Genomic DNA, 17,984 nt, shown 5'->3' with positions numbered 1-17,984 from the left:
AATATAGAATATTAGGCTTATATTTCTCTGTATTATTTCTATATTTCTCTAGGCTTATATCTTTCTCTCAGGCAAGAGAGACCGAGGCCGTCCAAGGAAAATGAGGGGCGAGGTATATGAGGTTTCGGAACAGGCAGATATGCCTGAACCCTGAAAAAAGAAGAAGAGGAAGAAGAAGAAGAAGAAGAAGAAGAAGAAGAAGAAGAAGAAGAAGAAGAAGATGATGATGATGATGATGATGATGATGATGATGATGATGATGATGATGATGATGATGATGATGAAGAAGAAGAAGAAAATATTGTATTTATATGATACAAAAAAAATATTGATAGTAGTTTTATTTAATGTGGATCCGGCTTTTTTGCAACCCGACCTAAACTTATCATCTCATCTTATTATAAACTTACTATCCTACGGTATCTCATCATATTATAATCTTATAATTATTATTAAACGAAAATCCCAATTAAATGCTGTAAATCACCCCGATGACTTCTGCTACTGCAAATATTGACAACAGGGTTAACAGCTAGATGAAAATTCGATGAGAGCTACTATCCAAAAATTATTTACCAGCCCGGGAATCGAACCGGTACCTCCTAATTGCTAGTCAGGAATGTTTAAGCTAATAGTACACAGGAAACGCACCGCGCCGCGCCGCCACGTCAGTCGCACACCGGAGACGCCGTTTTTGCTCATCGCACACAAGGAGCGCGCCGCGCCGCACCACCGCGTACTGGACATGACTCTCCACCCGAACAACGCCTCCATTCTGTATCGTTAGAGAAGGTGGCGGCACTCAGAGGAACGTTCCTTTCCTACTAGGCGCGCAGCCACAGACGAAAAATTCTGCTCCCTATTCTCCCGATAGTTCCAGCAGCAGAATAATTCCACGGCGTCCACGGATGCGCGGCGCGGCGCGCTTCCGGCTTTCTAACTTACTTAGATGCTAAGTATTCAACTGGAATATAATCATTGTTTATGAAACATTTTGTTGGCTATGATAGTAGTTGATTCAATAATTGGCAATCAGCCAACTACTGAACTAGACTGACGTAAACGGTTCCAATAGACGACCATATTCGGCTGAATTAACAGCCGGCAGATTCGTCCGATCCAACGGCCGAATGGATCGGTTGAATACGGTTCCAGTGGACGGTTACCCTAAACCAAACTGACAATCTCTGGATAGCAGCACTCATTTTATACGAAGCCATAACGGCCAGCCAATATTAATAATTCAAGTTTCAAGTACCTTTGAGGCGTTGTGTATGTATCCCGTTCACATTGTGCGTTCTGCCAGCTGTGATGTGGGTGACACTTGTGACTGTCACCCAAATTGTGGTGACAGCTGTCACAACTGTGGTCACCAGCCGACGATACCACGACACCTTAACAGCTGACGAACAGCTGGATGACACACTGTTATCTCTCGCAGATGACCTTGTGTTTGTTTGTTCTGCAAAAGAAAGGAAACTCGAAATTAGATTGGGATCATTTTTGTCAAATTCGTTACAACAGCATAGAGATAGTATGGCTAATATAGATAGAAATAGAATCATTGAGAGCTGAACACCACTTATAGTGAGGTCCAATGATAATGGAGAAATATATATACAGAAAAATATATTACTAGTAGTTCTGTGAACAGTAGACCTCACGCAGTATTCTCATCCACAAGTACCTGATTGAAACTATAGACCTTATGTAAATACAGCAATAGACTCGCTTCTCCACACATCTGTGTAATCACTTGTCAGCTGATTTATGATGAATAATTCTATAGTCTGATTTTTACTCTAATATTGGCGTATGAGGGAGGCTCCTTTTTCCTTTTATATATACTTGAAATGCAAAATTTCCAAAACCTTGTATATACGTCGACGCGCAATCAAAAAAGGAACATACCTGTCAAATTTCATGAAAATCTATTACCGCGTTTCGCCGTAAATGCGCAACATGTAAACATTTAAACATATACATATAAAGAGAAATGCCAAACCGTCGACTTGAATCTTAGACCTCACTTCGCTCGGTCTCTGTATAAATCTCTGTATATTTCTCTGTATATAATATTTCTCTGTATATAAATTCTGTATATTTCTCTGTATAAATATATCTATATTTATACAGAGAAATATAGAAGAACAGCGTTACCTATTCTCCACCCCGCCTCTGCCTTCTTTGGGCTGGGCGTATTTAGTCAAGACAAGACTAGTCACGTTTAGTCACAATAGTTCACATAGTTGGTTATGAAGCCATGTCTAATCAGTGTGAGTTGCATAATAAGCAACCATGTGAAGTATTGTGACTAAACGTGACTAGTCTTGTCTTGTCTTGACTAACTGGTGTGTGCCTAGCCTAAGGGTAGGCACACACTAGTTAGTCAAGATAAGACTAGTCACGATTAGCCACAATACTTCACATAGTTGCTTATGAAGCAACATACACTGATTAGTCATTGCAATTAGAAATGTCTTCATAAGCACCATGTGAAGTATTGTGACTGAACGTGACTAGTCTTGACTTGACTAACTCGTGTGCGCCTAGCCTTACAGGACAGCTGATACCAGTAAATCTTATGTAATATTAACGGTTCATTTGTTTAAAATATCAATTATATTTTTTCGTTAATAGATGTCACACATATTAAGAGGAGGATCTTTCGTTAAGAGGAGGATCACACTTGTCTTTGAAAGATGATCTTGTATTTGTTTGTTCTGTGGAGGAAAGAGATATGAATTAAAGTTAAGTTGATTTCTGTTTAGTTAGATACAACAACATAGAGATACAATAATTAAGCTAGACAACTTCAAATCAAATCAAATTTATTGCCTTACAAAAAATGTTCACAAATATATACAGATTACAAAATGTAATATTTTAGAATAAGAAGTATAATTTTTTAGCATAATACTAATTCGGCGAAACCAGCAAAACCACAGTTTGAGTGCCGGTGACGAGTACCAAAGCAGAAAGCGATACTATTACTTCCAATAGAAGAACTTTGATTCAACAAGGTAAGCTAAACTATACAATTCAATGAAGGTGAAAGTGGGGAAAACACATATTTATACTGTATGTAAGTTTGATGACAATACTAAAGAAAATAAAATCAAATTGTGTTGTGAATTAGGTGAAAAACATTTGTTGATTTAATCCAATCAATTATTTTTTAGTACTTGATTCCGTGATGCTATCTAAAATTAAATTTTCGGGTAACAGGTTAATCAACAACTTCATAGAGAAAAGATAGCATAAGAATATATCTCATGGTATACATAGTCTATTTTCCCAATTTCAGGTCGATTTCAAGCCGATTACTGTCACTACCTCCGTAAACAAAGCCATAGTGCATTCTCGTGACGTCAGCACAGGTAGGGCTCCCACACCAATAGAAATTTATTGATTTCAGCTGATCTATATCAGCTAGTGTTTTTATTGGTGTAGGAGCCCTACCTGTGCTGACGTCACCAGAATGCACTATGGCTTTGTTTAGGGAGGTAGTGTTACTGTCGACTAAACCTGTCTGTTATTAAGGTGTCGTTGGGGTGATAGAAGTGTAAGAACGGCACAGTATGAGAGACTACCAGCGTCACATAGCTTCACGAAACATAGCTACCTGAACTATCAGCTTGAGCTGGCAATAAAATTTGTAACATATGAGGTAAACTGTTGCTATCGTCTGAGTGTCTGACAAACGACCTCGCTCAGTCGTGATGTGGGTGGGACAAGGAAGCAAGGAGCAACGTCTTCTTCTCAATAAAATGAATTCTATAAACCATCTTCTTATGCGTTATCTTCTCTATATCTTTTCATATGCTAAATTTCAATAGGCGATATCTCTTCTTCTCTAAGATAATACTGACCTCTGTTGAACCATCCGAAAAACGAAGAACTACGTAGACTATCAGCTTGAATTAACAGTGAAATTTGGAACCTAAATTACCTATACCATGAGATATCTTCTTATGCTATCTTTTCTTCTCCAAGATAATACTGACCTCTGGTGAACCATCCGAAAAACGATGCCTTAGGGGTGTAGGGATGTAGGGGTGGTCGGGCCATATTTGGTATCATGGGTATGCCAGGAGCAATCTCCTTCCTGTACCACTTCGACATGGGGTTGTAGGTGTAGTCGGTTTTGGGGAGAACGCTGCAAAAGAAATACAAAACTTACAAAAATGTAATACAAAACACACTACAGATGAACGACTTAAAAAACTAGGCCGGCCAGATAGCCGAGTCGACTAAGGCATGGCATCTTTCAGTCTGCTGGTGCTACCTGGTCGCGCGTTCGAATCCCGCCGGATTCCATCGAATAGACATGGACGTTTGATCATCTCATAATTCACCCTCGCACTTCCCATTACCCAAGCACAAGCGAAAAGCTCATGTGGGCTTTCCTTTCCCAAATTTAGATTGAAATTGTCCAGAAATAGGTAATAGGTAATATATTTGCGTTCACTGTATTACCATGGAGAAACAATAGCATAAGTAGATATCCCATGGTATAAGGCGTTTATGTCGCAACTTCTACTGTTATCTAAAGCTGATAGTCCACGTAGTTCTTCCCCATAAAGCTATGTGACACTGGTAGTCTCTCATATTGTGCCGTTTATACACTCTCACCCGGCCAAAACAGTAAAAATCTACAATAATCGACAGTAATCGGCTTGAGATATCAGTAAAAGTTGCGACATAAACGCCTTATACCATGGGATATCTACTTATGCTATTGTTTCTCTATGGTAATACAGTGAACGCAAAGATATTACCTATTACCTATTTCTGGACAATTTCAATCTAAATTTGGGAAAGGAACAGTTTTGGGCTTTAAGCCTGTTGTTCCTTCCCCAATCATTCATAGTTGAGAATTATATTGTATCCATCAATATATAAATAGATAGTTCGATAGCGAACTGTCTGCATTCCTTAAGAATAACATCAAAGCTTAACTCATACATTGAATACCTAAACTCAAATCTTCAAAGTATCATTATTTATCAGGATTGAAATTACAATATTTTAAAATAAGCGTAAGGTCAAATAAAAGCGTATAATTATAATTATTTGATATGTGTATTATTATTTGAAAAGATTATAATTAAATCAATGAGAACACTAAAAGATTGGCTTAAAATTTGGATTCAAACGCCCTATAACAGGGGATATCTTCTTATGCTATATTTCCTCTATATTTACAATAGGTAAGACATTTATAGCCTACAACATATTTTTTTTTAAATTCCATCGTTTCTACCAACAAATTTTATAATAAAATAAAACGAATATAGTTCTTAGTTATCATTCAAAACACATTTCACTTGAAAAAACAATCTTAAAACTCTCAAAAACTAAAAAAAGTACTACTGTATTCCTTTTATTTTCATCACTGAAGAAGCCCTGGATATTCAGAATCATTCATCACAAATTTTATTTTTGGCTGAAGTATGACTGTCTTAAGGCCCATTGACGGCTCAAATGATATACTCAGACGAGGTAGAACTTCCGTTAGGGACTACCATAGAGAAACATAGCATAAGTAGATATCCCATGGTATAGGGCGTTTATTTCGCAACGTTTACTGTTATCTCAGCCGATAGTCCACGTAGTTCTTTCATGTGAAGCTTTATGACGCTGGTAGTCTCTCATATTGTGCCGTTAATACACTCTTACCTGGTCAAAACAGTAAAAATCTACATAATCGACAGTAATCGCTTGAGATAACAGTAAAAGTTGCGACATAAACGCCCCATACCATGGGATATCTACTTACGCTATTGTTTCTCTATGGGACTACCTACCATAAAAGCCATACGAGTATCAGTATTTCTGATTGAAAAAGATGTAGGTACTCACTTCCACCAATCCCCTAGACTTCTGTAATAGGCGACAATCTCTGAGACAGGCTTATAATGGCCATTCTGCCATGGACTCTCCTCTTCTTCAAAATTTCTCACAAAATTCTCATTCAACAGGTTGTCATTTATCTCCACATCTCCATTACCATGCAGTCTGTCTTCAAACACAGCTGATTCCTGCAAAATAAAAAACAACATTGGATTAGGAATATGTACCGATAATAATCATCATCTATAGAATAGAATAGAATGACTGCTTTTATGTTTCCTACAGAGCGAACAGTGGCGGATCTACGGGGGGGGGCTTTCGGGCTCAAGCCCCCCCCAAAACGCCTAAATTTTTTTTTGTAAGAATGTAAATTTTATACAAATATAATTAGTTTGAAGCTGGTAAAGTATTCATTGGCAAGAATGACCTACTTCCACTACTACGTCTTCAATTGTATGATATCCGTTAACGTTTTAATACTTTGTATAATATCTTAGTTACTAGTATATTTAGTATATACTAGTATACTTAGTATATTTTTGCAATGTTTATCATAGATTTATTGCAAGCGGTAGGGAGAGAAGAAGGATAGGACTTTGGAGTCCTATCATCCTTCCCTCCAGTTTGGATCTTTTTTTTTTGTTTTTTATCATCCAGTCCTTGATCGAGTGATTAACTGGCGTATGCTTTTCACAGGTAATTGAAAAGTTTGCTCAAAAGCACACAAGGCGTTACAGTTCCTGTACAGCGACTAGCGATGAATGACAGTATTAATTCTCAGACCATCACTTCAAGTCTCCAAACAAAAGTTCCAACTGTGTCCCCATCATTATTTATTCATCTCCAGGCAGTAGAACTATTTCGAAAATATACATTACGATGTACTTAAAAATAAATCCTTTTCATATTTTTAATCTGTCTTTTATTAACTTAAATGTATTTCATAATAAATAAACAAAACCATCCTGAAAACTTTTACTGTGAAACACACGTTTTTACTCCATAAAACTTCAACAATTAACTTCATTAAATGTGAGCCCTTCACAAATTTTCCCCTGTTCAGCCCCCCCCCAAAATAAAATTCTAGATCCGCCACTGAGAGCGAATATATCTATAATATAATAAAGGAAAGAATTGGCTTATACACGTACGAGATAGGAATTCACGAATGACGCATCATCACGTCTGAACTACTCAACTGATTAACTTGAAATTCTGCATATAGATTCAATTCTTCAAGATCTCAGGTTCACCTTGTCAAGTTTTCGATTAGCCCCTTGCCGAGCACGGGTTACCTGCTAGTTAATAATAAATTTGAACTGAAATCAATAGCTCTTATTCAGTTGCAAGACATATATGCGTAAAATTATTATTGAGTATTTTACAGATAGATTCTTGATTTACGAGGATGGCTATAAGCCTATTTAGAATTCTTCAAGATTTCAGTAGGTCAAGTTTTCAGTTTATCAACTTTTCAATTAGACCCTCGCGGGATACGGACTACCTGCTAGTCTAGAAATATAATGATAAACTAAAATATGCAATCTCAATCATCATGAAATAATATTTCAGTGGCACAAATATATTAAAGTTGAAGTAATCTGGTGTAAAACTTGATTTGGAATCCAATGCAACCGGTTTATTCGATGGTTACTGAGATATTCCAAAAAAGTATGCATATTTCTGTACCCTTCTTGAGACATCCCAATAATTAATGTAATATCTCAATATCTATTGGCTAAATAATAATGTTTTACAATTGCCTGATTGGGTTAGCGTATCTACAATCAATCTATGGCCGTTTTCACTCTTACCGACATCTCACCGACACGACACGAGATATTGTTTTTCAATTGTCTGATCGGGTTGGCTTATCAACTATCAGCCAATAGCCGGTTTGACACTTACCGATTTCTCTCCGACACAACAACACATATTGTTTTCCAATTGTCTGATTGGATTGGCTATCAGCCAATGGCCGTTTTCTCATTTACTGACATTAAATTTATCGTCACGACACCCAGAATATCCTCCGATTGGCTGAGCATCAGCTGTTTGTAAGAATTAGCCAATAGGAAGACATTGTGGGTGTCGTGATAATAAATTATGTCGCCAGACAATCGGTAAGTGTAAAAACGGCCATTGGATGATTATTGATATGCCAACCCAATCAGACAATTGGAGAGCAATATTACGTCTTGTTGTGTTGTGTCGGTGAGAAATCGGCAAGTGTGAAAACGGCCAATTACTAACAATATGCCACTAATTCAAACTTTTCATTTATGAAAGGCTGGGCGTACACCGGTCAGTCAAGACAAGACCAGTCACAATACTTCACATAGTTGCTTATGAAGACATGTCTAATTGCAATGACTAATCAGTGTGAGTTGTGTCATAAGCAACTATGTGAAGTATTGTGACTGAACGTGTCTGATCATGTCTTGTCTTGACTAACTGGTGTGCGCCTAGCCTTAGTGTTCCACCTCACTTAATGGTAAGCCCTAGCTCTAATGCCGCATCCACACTCTCGCCCAATACGTAGGCCTACAAATGACGACGAGCAAGAGAGTGTGGATGGCTGGTTTGCCAGCGCTCGCCTTCACTGGCCTTCGCTTGCTTTCGCTCCGATTTTTTTTTGTCGAGGGAAGGCGAGTGGCCAGCCGAGCATCCACAAATGGTCACATGGCAGGGTGGATGCCAAGCCCAACGTGGCCAAGCTTACCACTTTGGCCAGTGACTTGGAGATAGTGTGGACCAGGCAAAATAAATATAAGATAACAGTATGTAGCGCACAGGCTGACATGCCAACATAACTATTGTCAAGTTATTATTATTGAATTTGAGAGAGGAATAGCACAAGGTTACCTTATTTTTCCTTTCCCTATCATTTTGATAATGTACTTATTGTATAAACGAATGATCATATCCCGGCCCGTGCAAGATATTTTCTCGGGCCACTCCCATGTTTCAGATGGATATGTTGAGCCGTCGGTTTCGGCTGCCTGAAAGCAGTCGTTAGGTCATGCCAGAGGCCTTGAAATTGATCTGGTGCGACCTGAAATTTCTGAGACCAGACCTGAGACAGCCAGGATACTCTATATTATTATTATTGGCAAGTGGTTTGAAATATAAGTAATTAAACTACTGTACTGCCAAGTAATTTAACTACTATGTATGATGAAATAGAAACACGCATGTTGTCAAATTCTACACAGTTGTATAGTGTAGGATTTCAACATATTATCCAACTGTGTAGAATTTGACAACATATGTGTTTTTATTTCATTATGGAACGGTTCTATAACATTGACAGTGACTCAGTAGAATTACCATGTATGGGAAAAATAAATGTGAACTTTACTTACATGATTTCCTCCTAGTTCTCCAACAATACGAGAACTATCGTCAAATGTAGCGCTTTTCTTCCAAATCACTTCTTTTTCAGTTATCTGTGTATTAGTAACATGATCAGTAGATATTCTCCTGGAAAACGGAATGAATAAATTATTAAAATCTATCAACACTATTTGATTGACAATGATTTCAACCCTTGAACTACGGCTTAGGGTAGCCACTAATGACAGGACAAAATAAAATGGAAGTCAGATGTGTAAGCTTTGTTATCAGTTTTAGGCCCGCCGCAAAGTAGACCCACGCTAATTCACGCCACTCCAACCCACGCCGTGGAATGTTTTGTAAACCATTGCTATAGAATTATTCATAATCAATCAGCTGACAAGTGGATTATTCATTGCATGTATTACACAGATGTCTAGAGAAGCCTAGCAATGGTTTACCCACGGGTTGCTTTTCGTGGATTACGTGGGTCTACTTTGCGGTGGGCCTCAAGAGACTGCCAAGCATATCATACTGGATTGCGAGAGACTAGAGGCAAGGAGAAAGGCTCTGTTAGGCTGCAAGCAGCCAGGTGGTGAATGGGATGTTAGCCAGGTGATGGTAGGTTAGTATGGGGAAAAAACTCCTAAATCTTGTAAAGGACACAGGTATTGGTTTGCCCAACTAACGTGCTTGGGACACACAATAAGCTTCGGTTGACGTGTGAGGTTATTTGAATTTTTGAATCCGTCCTTCAAAATCATAACAAGTGTATTGAACATGTGTGTACACACATGCTCGTCATAAATGTTTTGAACATAATTTTTGGAGGTTAGGTTTTTGTATATTAGATTTTATCTTGTTTATTCCTACTTCGCTGCTCTATTTAAGGTAGAATAATTTTGTATCATTATAATTTATCATTTCCCAGTAGTTTATTTAATGTTTTATTTAATTTTGTTCGCTAATGACACATCATGCATTCGACGAACATGTATGTACACACGTCATGAATTTACTTTAATGGCCACCCCTAGAAATTCTCTCAATTCTTTAAGCTTGTTTAGATTTGCAGTGCTGTGCATGAGGAAATATTTGATTAATTATGATATTCCATAAATTTGAAATTTATTAAATTCAAGAATTATGGAAATATATTAGACAGGCATTCCAAGCAAGTATTTTTGGCTAAATACTTATGAAATAAATGGATATTATAAAAATTCAACACCCATATCTCAATAAATTGCCAACTACTTATTTAATTGAAATAAGCTAACTTACCTCTGTCTCACAATGCTTTTAGATCGGGTCCTAAGAACTCTATCCGTAGCTTCACTCATTCTGAAATTGAAAGAAAAATTTAGAGTTGAATTAAAGTAAATTGATCATCATAGTTGGTAACAGTATGTAGTGTAATTTTGATAAATCATTTAAAATACTTCAAGTTTGAAATATGGTTGCAAACTAACCTAAAAATGTCAGAGAATATTGATGATCCGGATACAATATTTAGTGAAAATAGATTACAGCCTGGAGGTTAGAAATGTAGACTTATGTAACAAACTAGCTATCCATGTTGGTTTTTAAAAAATACAGTGGATTCAAAACCAAATATGAATCTTAATAACCTGATAAAAATGTTAAAACTAACTGAATTTTCATAAGTGCTCATTTTATAGTAAATTTAACATGAATAAACAAACCAAATCCACACGGATACACAAAGCTAACCTTATCTACTGCTTCAATTTAGAACAGGAAACACAAGCCATCATCAAAAAGCAATATAAACCTATAGAAACTTTGAAAGATAATAAACAAAATTTAGCCTTCAATATATACACAATCAAGAATATCCCACACGAAACAATACAGAGACAAGGTCAGTTTTAGGATTTGTTACCGTTGGCCTACTTTTTGAATACCGATTGGACAAAGCTGTTTGATTCCTTCAAGGAACCAAGAAATGAAGGTTAGAATCTATAAAATGATTTGTAGATTTTAAATAATCAATAAACTCACCTCATTTTTGCTGAAATTCAAAAAGAAACACATAGACCTCCCTCTGAGATTCCATACACAAAAATCCTAATTTTACAACGCTGTCAGAGCAAGTTTGTTTTTGTTGGAAGCAAGGAGCGAACGGCCGAAATTTTACTGAGTTCAGCGCTCTCAACAGGAGAAATTTGGAAGCAAAAAATGTGATAAGGTACGCGCCAATTTCAAAACTGGACGTTGCAATGGAATAATGACGCAACCTTCTAAAAATAGACTGATTTGAAATAAGAATAGCGTGGGAAAGGTAGTCTACTGCAAATGAATTGCACTCTGTGAATGATGCCATTGAACAATTATTGAGGTGTGGCTGTCCAGCAAATGAATATTTTGTTTTAAAAAAAGATGCTTCTGTCTTTCATAATATTATTTGGATGGCGTGTCTTCATTTCACAATAATGTTCTATCCTATGGAATAATAAATAGAAAATAATATTCTATCCCAATAGAATAGTAATTTTCAATAGCTCATTTCAATAGCTGGCAATTTATACGAATATAGCAAACTATACTGTTCAATGAATTTAACAAAGTAGAGGAGGAATAATATACTACTGAGGAATTCAGAAGTATTATTAGTTATAGTACGGTAACTTACAAGGAATCTCAGTTGATACCGTACCGTATTCTTTGTAGGCCTACCATTAGGAGGCTAGATTATTAATTTTGTATTATTACTAAGCTACTGATAATATCAGTAGTTATCAGCTGATATTGATTTCAACGATTGCTGATAACGTTAGGTGAAAGCATTAACCAAACATTAGTCTGAATTCTCTAATTTTATTGTGACATTATCGTCCATTGAACTGATAGTGTTTACATAACTGTTAAATTAATTCTTGGATTGCAAGACAATGCTAATGCAAAAACGCATTGTCTTGACTCCATTCTTGGGAAATTCCGCCAGTTCTCGAATATTGGAATATTGATTATTCATCATAGTTAAGTATAGAACTCATATTCAAGGACATAAGATAATGGAGTTTACATAGGTACACTTATTCATTCCTGGTACCTACCTAACTTGCTGTAAGTTACTCTGAACTGTAATATCGAGCAATCAATGAGTTTCAAGAGTGGTTTATATAGTCTACTTGAGAATTACAGATATATAATTCGTATATTCTCTATCAAATATAATAATATTAGTTAGATCGTTTGTTTCAATACACTATAAAGAGTTCTATTTGCGACTGGTATTGTAAATTACATTATAAAAATATGAATAAATTCAATTGAAACAGTAATAATTATTATAAAAACCGACTGAAGTCTGAATCTTGTCTTGATTATGCAAGAAGGAGATCCAAGAGAAATTAATGTACATGAGCATATCTCAAATACGGTACGAGATAAAATATTATAAAAAAGTAAGACTAGGCACACACCCAGTTAGTCAAGACAAGACAAGACATGATCAGACACGTTTAGTCACAATACTTCACATTGTTGCTTATGACTAAACTTACACTGATGAGTCATTGCAATTAGACATGTCTTCATAAACAACTATGTGAAGTATTGTGACTAAACGTGTCTGATCATGTCTTGTCTTGACTAACTGGTGTGTGCCTAGCCTTAGTGTGTAGAATACTTTGATGCTCATGATAATAAGTAAGGAGATGAATTGATTCATGGAGTAGGTAATGAGTAAAGTCATTGAGAAAATAATGAATAAAGTTTCTGTTATTACATCAAATACATCACTCACCAGTTTCCTATCAGTCACACGTTTTACTTCAATCAATGAACAAGATATGAGAATATCTTGAAGAAGATAGAATATTGATGAAGTTCATGAAGTTTCTACTATGAACTTTATCCCACAAATCAGCAATTTGTCAGAGTTTAATCTACTGTAAATCCCCAAGAAAATTGATTTTCCAATCTATTATTAAACAAAAATCCAAATTAAATGCTGTAAATTGATTTGTAAATGATTTTCTCTTGCGGCCACAACTGTCACAACACTTCGTCTCTGCTCAAATTTTCTTTGATATTTTCGAGATTCATTCACACTTCAATAATTATCCTTTGTTATCTTTTAGATTCTTCTCACTCACACACACTCCAATATCACACAAACTTCAATAATTATGTTTGTCAAACTTTGTGGGAACGGAAACTAAAATTTCGACATCCAATCTCAAGAAAAAAATGAAGATTCAAAATTTTTACAACTCAATTCACCACTATAATCTAGACTCCTAATGAGGTCTGGGACTGATCAACTAAACTTTACATAGACACTGAACTTTTAATAAACATAAAACTTACAAAGAGAGACAAATTAACCTTCTCATAACATACCGATTACTAATAAAACGGTAATAGCACAGAAGAGAGAAAACACCAGTGTTATCGTCACTTTGTGGTCATTAAATTTTTTAACTACTAAAGTAATAAACTATGATTGTCTGATTGTCTCCAAAAATCTTAAAAACATCACAGTGAAGAACTCTTCCATCTAAATACAGTAACAGACAACTCACAACTGAAAACAAAACGATACCAACACTGAGCTGAAAAACTGACGTATAAGTAGATTTAAGCCCACTCAATATTATCCAGCTGCTGTTTAAACTGAGAGGAAGGACCTAAGAGACACTGAGATGAAGAGAGAGAGAGAGACAGACAGACAGAATGTAGGAGAATGTGTTTGAGAGAGTGAGTGAGGAAGAGTGAGTGAAGGTGAGAAAGAGTCTGTGTGTGAGAGAGTGAGAGAGAAATAGAAGGAGTGTGAGTGTGTGAGATTGAGAGAGAGAGGAGAGAGAGTGAGTGAGTGAGAGAGAGTGAAATGAGAGAGCTATAGAGGCAGCTGTCCTAGACAACACTCATATGCACTCAATTACTGGAGTCAAGTATCTCCCACACACTTTTGTTTGAATTTCAAATTTAACGGACTTTTTTGAGCGTTTGAATCTTGATGGATTATTGTTGATTGATTTGACAACTTCGAATTTCGATTAGGATGTGTGATCTAAACATGATCAACACGCTGTTAATTTGCTGATCATTTGCAATTGGAATAGGTAACTAATCATATTTATGATCATCATCCTCTCAAAGTGAATAGAGTTCAAAGTGACTAGATTTATGCTCATGATGTTAGTTACTGAGCAGCTAGAACTTAAGCTACGTTTACACCAAAGTTATTAACAAAATGTTAATTACTTAATCTTTATACATTCTTTTAAATTGAACGGAACTTGACAAACACATATGTTCATAATGTTGTGTATGATAAGTTATGTTCAATCTAATAGAGTATATAAAGATAAATTTGTTAACATTTTGTTTATAACTTTGGAGTAAACGCAGCTTTATAGAGATGGAAGTCACACGGGTTTTCTATAATAAAATGAAGGAAATAATTATTGGCTTATACATCTACGGGATAGGAAATTCATAAATGACGCCTCTTCACGTCTGAACTACTCAACTGATTAACTTAAAATTTTGCATATATAGATTCTCAATCTACCGAGTATGGTTATAGGCCTATTTCAAATTCCTTAAGATTTCAGTAGGTCAAGTTTTCATTTTGTCAAGTTTTTAATTACACCCTTGTGGAACACGGGTTATCTGCTAGTTAATAACTAGTAGTTCTGTGAACAGTAGACCTCACGCAGTATTCTCATCCACAAATACCTGATTGAAACTATAGACCTTATGGGAAATACAGCAATAGACTGGCTTCTCCACACATCTGTGTAATCACTTGTCAGCTGATTTATGATGAATAATTCTATAGTCTGATTTTTATTCCAATATTTGCGTATGAAGGAGGCTCCTTTTTCCTTTTATATTATCCTTGAAATGCAAAACTTCCAAAAACCTTGTATATACGTCGACGCGCAATTAAAAAAGGAACATACCTGTCAAATTTCATGAAAATCTATTACTGCGTTTCGCCGTAAATGCGCAATATATAAACATTTAAACATTAAAGAGAAAAGCCAAACCGTCGACCTTGAATCTTACCAAACCGTGAATCTTAGACCTCACTTCGCTCGGTCAATTAACAAAATGTTAATAACTTAATCTTTATAGATTTTATTAGATTGAACGGAACTTGACAAACACATATGTTCATCATGTGTATGATAAGTTATGTTCAATCTAATAGAGTATATTATAAAGATTAAGTTGTTAAAATTTTGTTTATAACTTTGGTGTAAACGTAGTTTTATACAGATGGAAGTCACACGTGTTTTCTATAATAAAATGAAGGAAATAATTATTGTCTTATACATCTACGAGATAGGAAATTCATGAATGACGCATCATCACATCTGAACTACTCAACTGATTAACTTATACTTTTGCATATAGATTCTCAATCTATCGAGGATGGTTATAGGCCTATTTTAAATTTTAATTCTACGGCTTACCTGCTAGTTAATAATAATTCTTGGTTGACTCTAATTGCAGAGTTCAGGATAAAGTTGTTTTGAATCAATTTTTTTCAATTCTTGATCAAGAAATGAATGCCTGTTTTTTTTACTTTCCTTGCCTTATTACCATAGGTAAAGAAACTTTCCTTGCCCTATTACCATAGGTAAGGAAAGTATTGCTTTCCGAAAAAAATTAAGGTACCCCAATATCTAAATTTCTATACGTTTCAAGGTCCCCTGAGTCCAAAAAAGTGGTTTTTGGGTGTGTGTGTGTGTATGAGTGTATGTGCGTCTATGTACACGATATCTCATCTCCAAATCAACGGAATGACTTGAAATTTGGAACTCAAGGTCCTTAGACTATAAGGATCCGACACGAACTATTTCGATCAAATGCAATTCAAGATGGCGGCTAAAATGGCGTAATTGTTGTCAAAAACAGAGTTTTTCGCGATTTTCTCGAATACGACTCCAACGATTTTGATTAAAGTTATACCTAGAATAGTCATTGATAAGCTCTATCAACTGCTACAAGTCCCATATCTGTAAAAAATTCAGGAGCTCCACCCCATCTATGCAAAGTTTGATTTTAGATTCTCAATTATCAGGCTTCAGATACAATTTAAACAAAACATTTCGAGTGGAAAAGATTGAGCATGAGAATCTCTACAATTGATGTTTCGTAACATTTTCACCTAAAATTAAAAATAAGCTCGAAATTCGAGAAAATGTGATTATCCAATTATTGCAAACTGCTGGCAACTGTTGATTCTATTAAATGATTCACTATGAAGAGATAGCAGACCTCGTGTGTCTCCAGCGTTATTGCCCTGTCACCAGGTGGCTCAAATCTTTGAATAGTAGATTGAGATGCGCGGGAACACTAGTGTAAGGTGATCACTTTTTATAACGGCAAGGAAAGTTGTGTGAGTGCGCCACACCAGATATTTGTTTATAACTTTGGAGTAAAAGCAGCTTTATACAGATGGAAGTCACACGGGTCTTCTACAATAAAATAAAGGGAAGATTTGGTTTTTACATCTACGGGATAGGAAATTCACGAATGACGCATCATCACGTCTGAACTACTCAACTGATTAACTTAAAATTTTGCATATAGATTCTCAATCTACCGAGGATGGTTATAGACCTATTTTAAATTCTATAAGATTTCAGTAGGTCAAGTTTTCAGTTTGTCAATTTTTTAATTACACCCTTGCGGAACACTGTTCCCTGCTAGTTGATAATAATTCTTGGTTGACTCTAATTGCAGAGTTTAGAATTAAAGTTATTTTGAATCAATTCGTTTTCAATTCTTGATCAAGAAATGAATGCCTGTTTTTTCTATAACATCACTTTATGATCTATTCCTGAATTTATAAATCTAACTAAAACTTTTAAAGTTGATGTTGGAATGAAAACCATACGATCTGATGAATGAATCTATATAATATATATATAATATATATATATATATATATCTATATATATATATATATAATATATATATATATATATATTATATAAAAGCGAAATGTCACTCACTCACTGACTGACTGACTCACTCACTCGCAGAACTAAAAATCTACCGGACCAAAAACGTTTGGTAGGTATGTTCAGTTGGCCCTTTAGAGGCGCACTAAGAAATCTTTTGGCAATATTTTAACTCTAAGGGTGGTTTTTAAGGGTTTTAAGTTCGTCTTTTAGCAAGTATATTCTTCTTATTTCAATCTCTTAATTATAATTGAAAAATGTCCATAGCATATGTTACCATAGAACTATAATCTAGAGAGAGTACCTCTTCGAAACAGTTGTTAACTGGTAACTAAATTAATAATTTTGTCAGGTTGGCATAAAGTTGAGTTGACTTTGTTAGGTTGGCATCAAGTTGAAGATTGAAATGCATTTATCGCGGAAAAATTGATTGGGGCACTGCTACTTCAATGAGAGCTATTCCTGGGAATATTATATCGCCTGATAAGGCGAGCGAAGCGAGCCCGCTGATCTCATTTTTTTTACGGGGGTCCAGGGGGAAGAGCCCCCCTGGCTAGACTGATATATTTATATATTTCAAATTGAATAGACAATCTGTTTTCTTAATGCGTGAGACTCGAAAAGCAAAGGAACTCCAAAGGAAGGAGTCCAAAAGAAAAGAGATGTCCTCAAAACGTAAAAAAGTTCACTATTTTTAGTCTGGGTTTGTCATAGGCCAATCGAAGATGTTGAACCCTCTTCCTGTGAGTGTTTTCAACAGTAGGTCACCATACTCACTCTCTCACTCTCTCCTTCTCTTAATCTTTCAATCTTCTCACTCCATTCCATATTATAAATACG

The 17,984-nt window shown here is 35.7% G+C and overlaps 1 protein-coding gene across 1 annotated transcript; it reads right to left on the bottom strand.

Moving 5' to 3' along the window:
• Window positions 1-1,258: 1,258 nt before the first annotated feature.
• Window positions 1,259-11,367, bottom strand: LOC120356197 (the record flags this gene model as incomplete). Its single annotated transcript, XM_039445086.1, has 6 exons — window positions 11,218-11,367; window positions 10,477-10,536; window positions 9,222-9,339; window positions 5,866-6,044; window positions 4,008-4,159; window positions 1,259-1,462 (listed from the first exon to the last, which is right to left on the bottom strand). Coding segments are annotated over exons 1-6 (718 nt in total), but the record flags the coding sequence as incomplete, so codon positions are not given.
• Between the last annotated feature and the right edge of the window lie 6,617 nt (window positions 11,368-17,984).

The sequence above is a fragment of the Nilaparvata lugens genome, unplaced genomic scaffold (genome assembly GCF_014356525.2).
Source record: "Nilaparvata lugens isolate BPH unplaced genomic scaffold, ASM1435652v1 scaffold6127, whole genome shotgun sequence".
Taxonomy (NCBI): domain Eukaryota; kingdom Metazoa; phylum Arthropoda; class Insecta; order Hemiptera; family Delphacidae; genus Nilaparvata; species Nilaparvata lugens.
The sequence above is the reverse complement of the archived record's forward strand: the minus strand, read 5'-3'. Positions and strand labels throughout refer to the sequence as shown.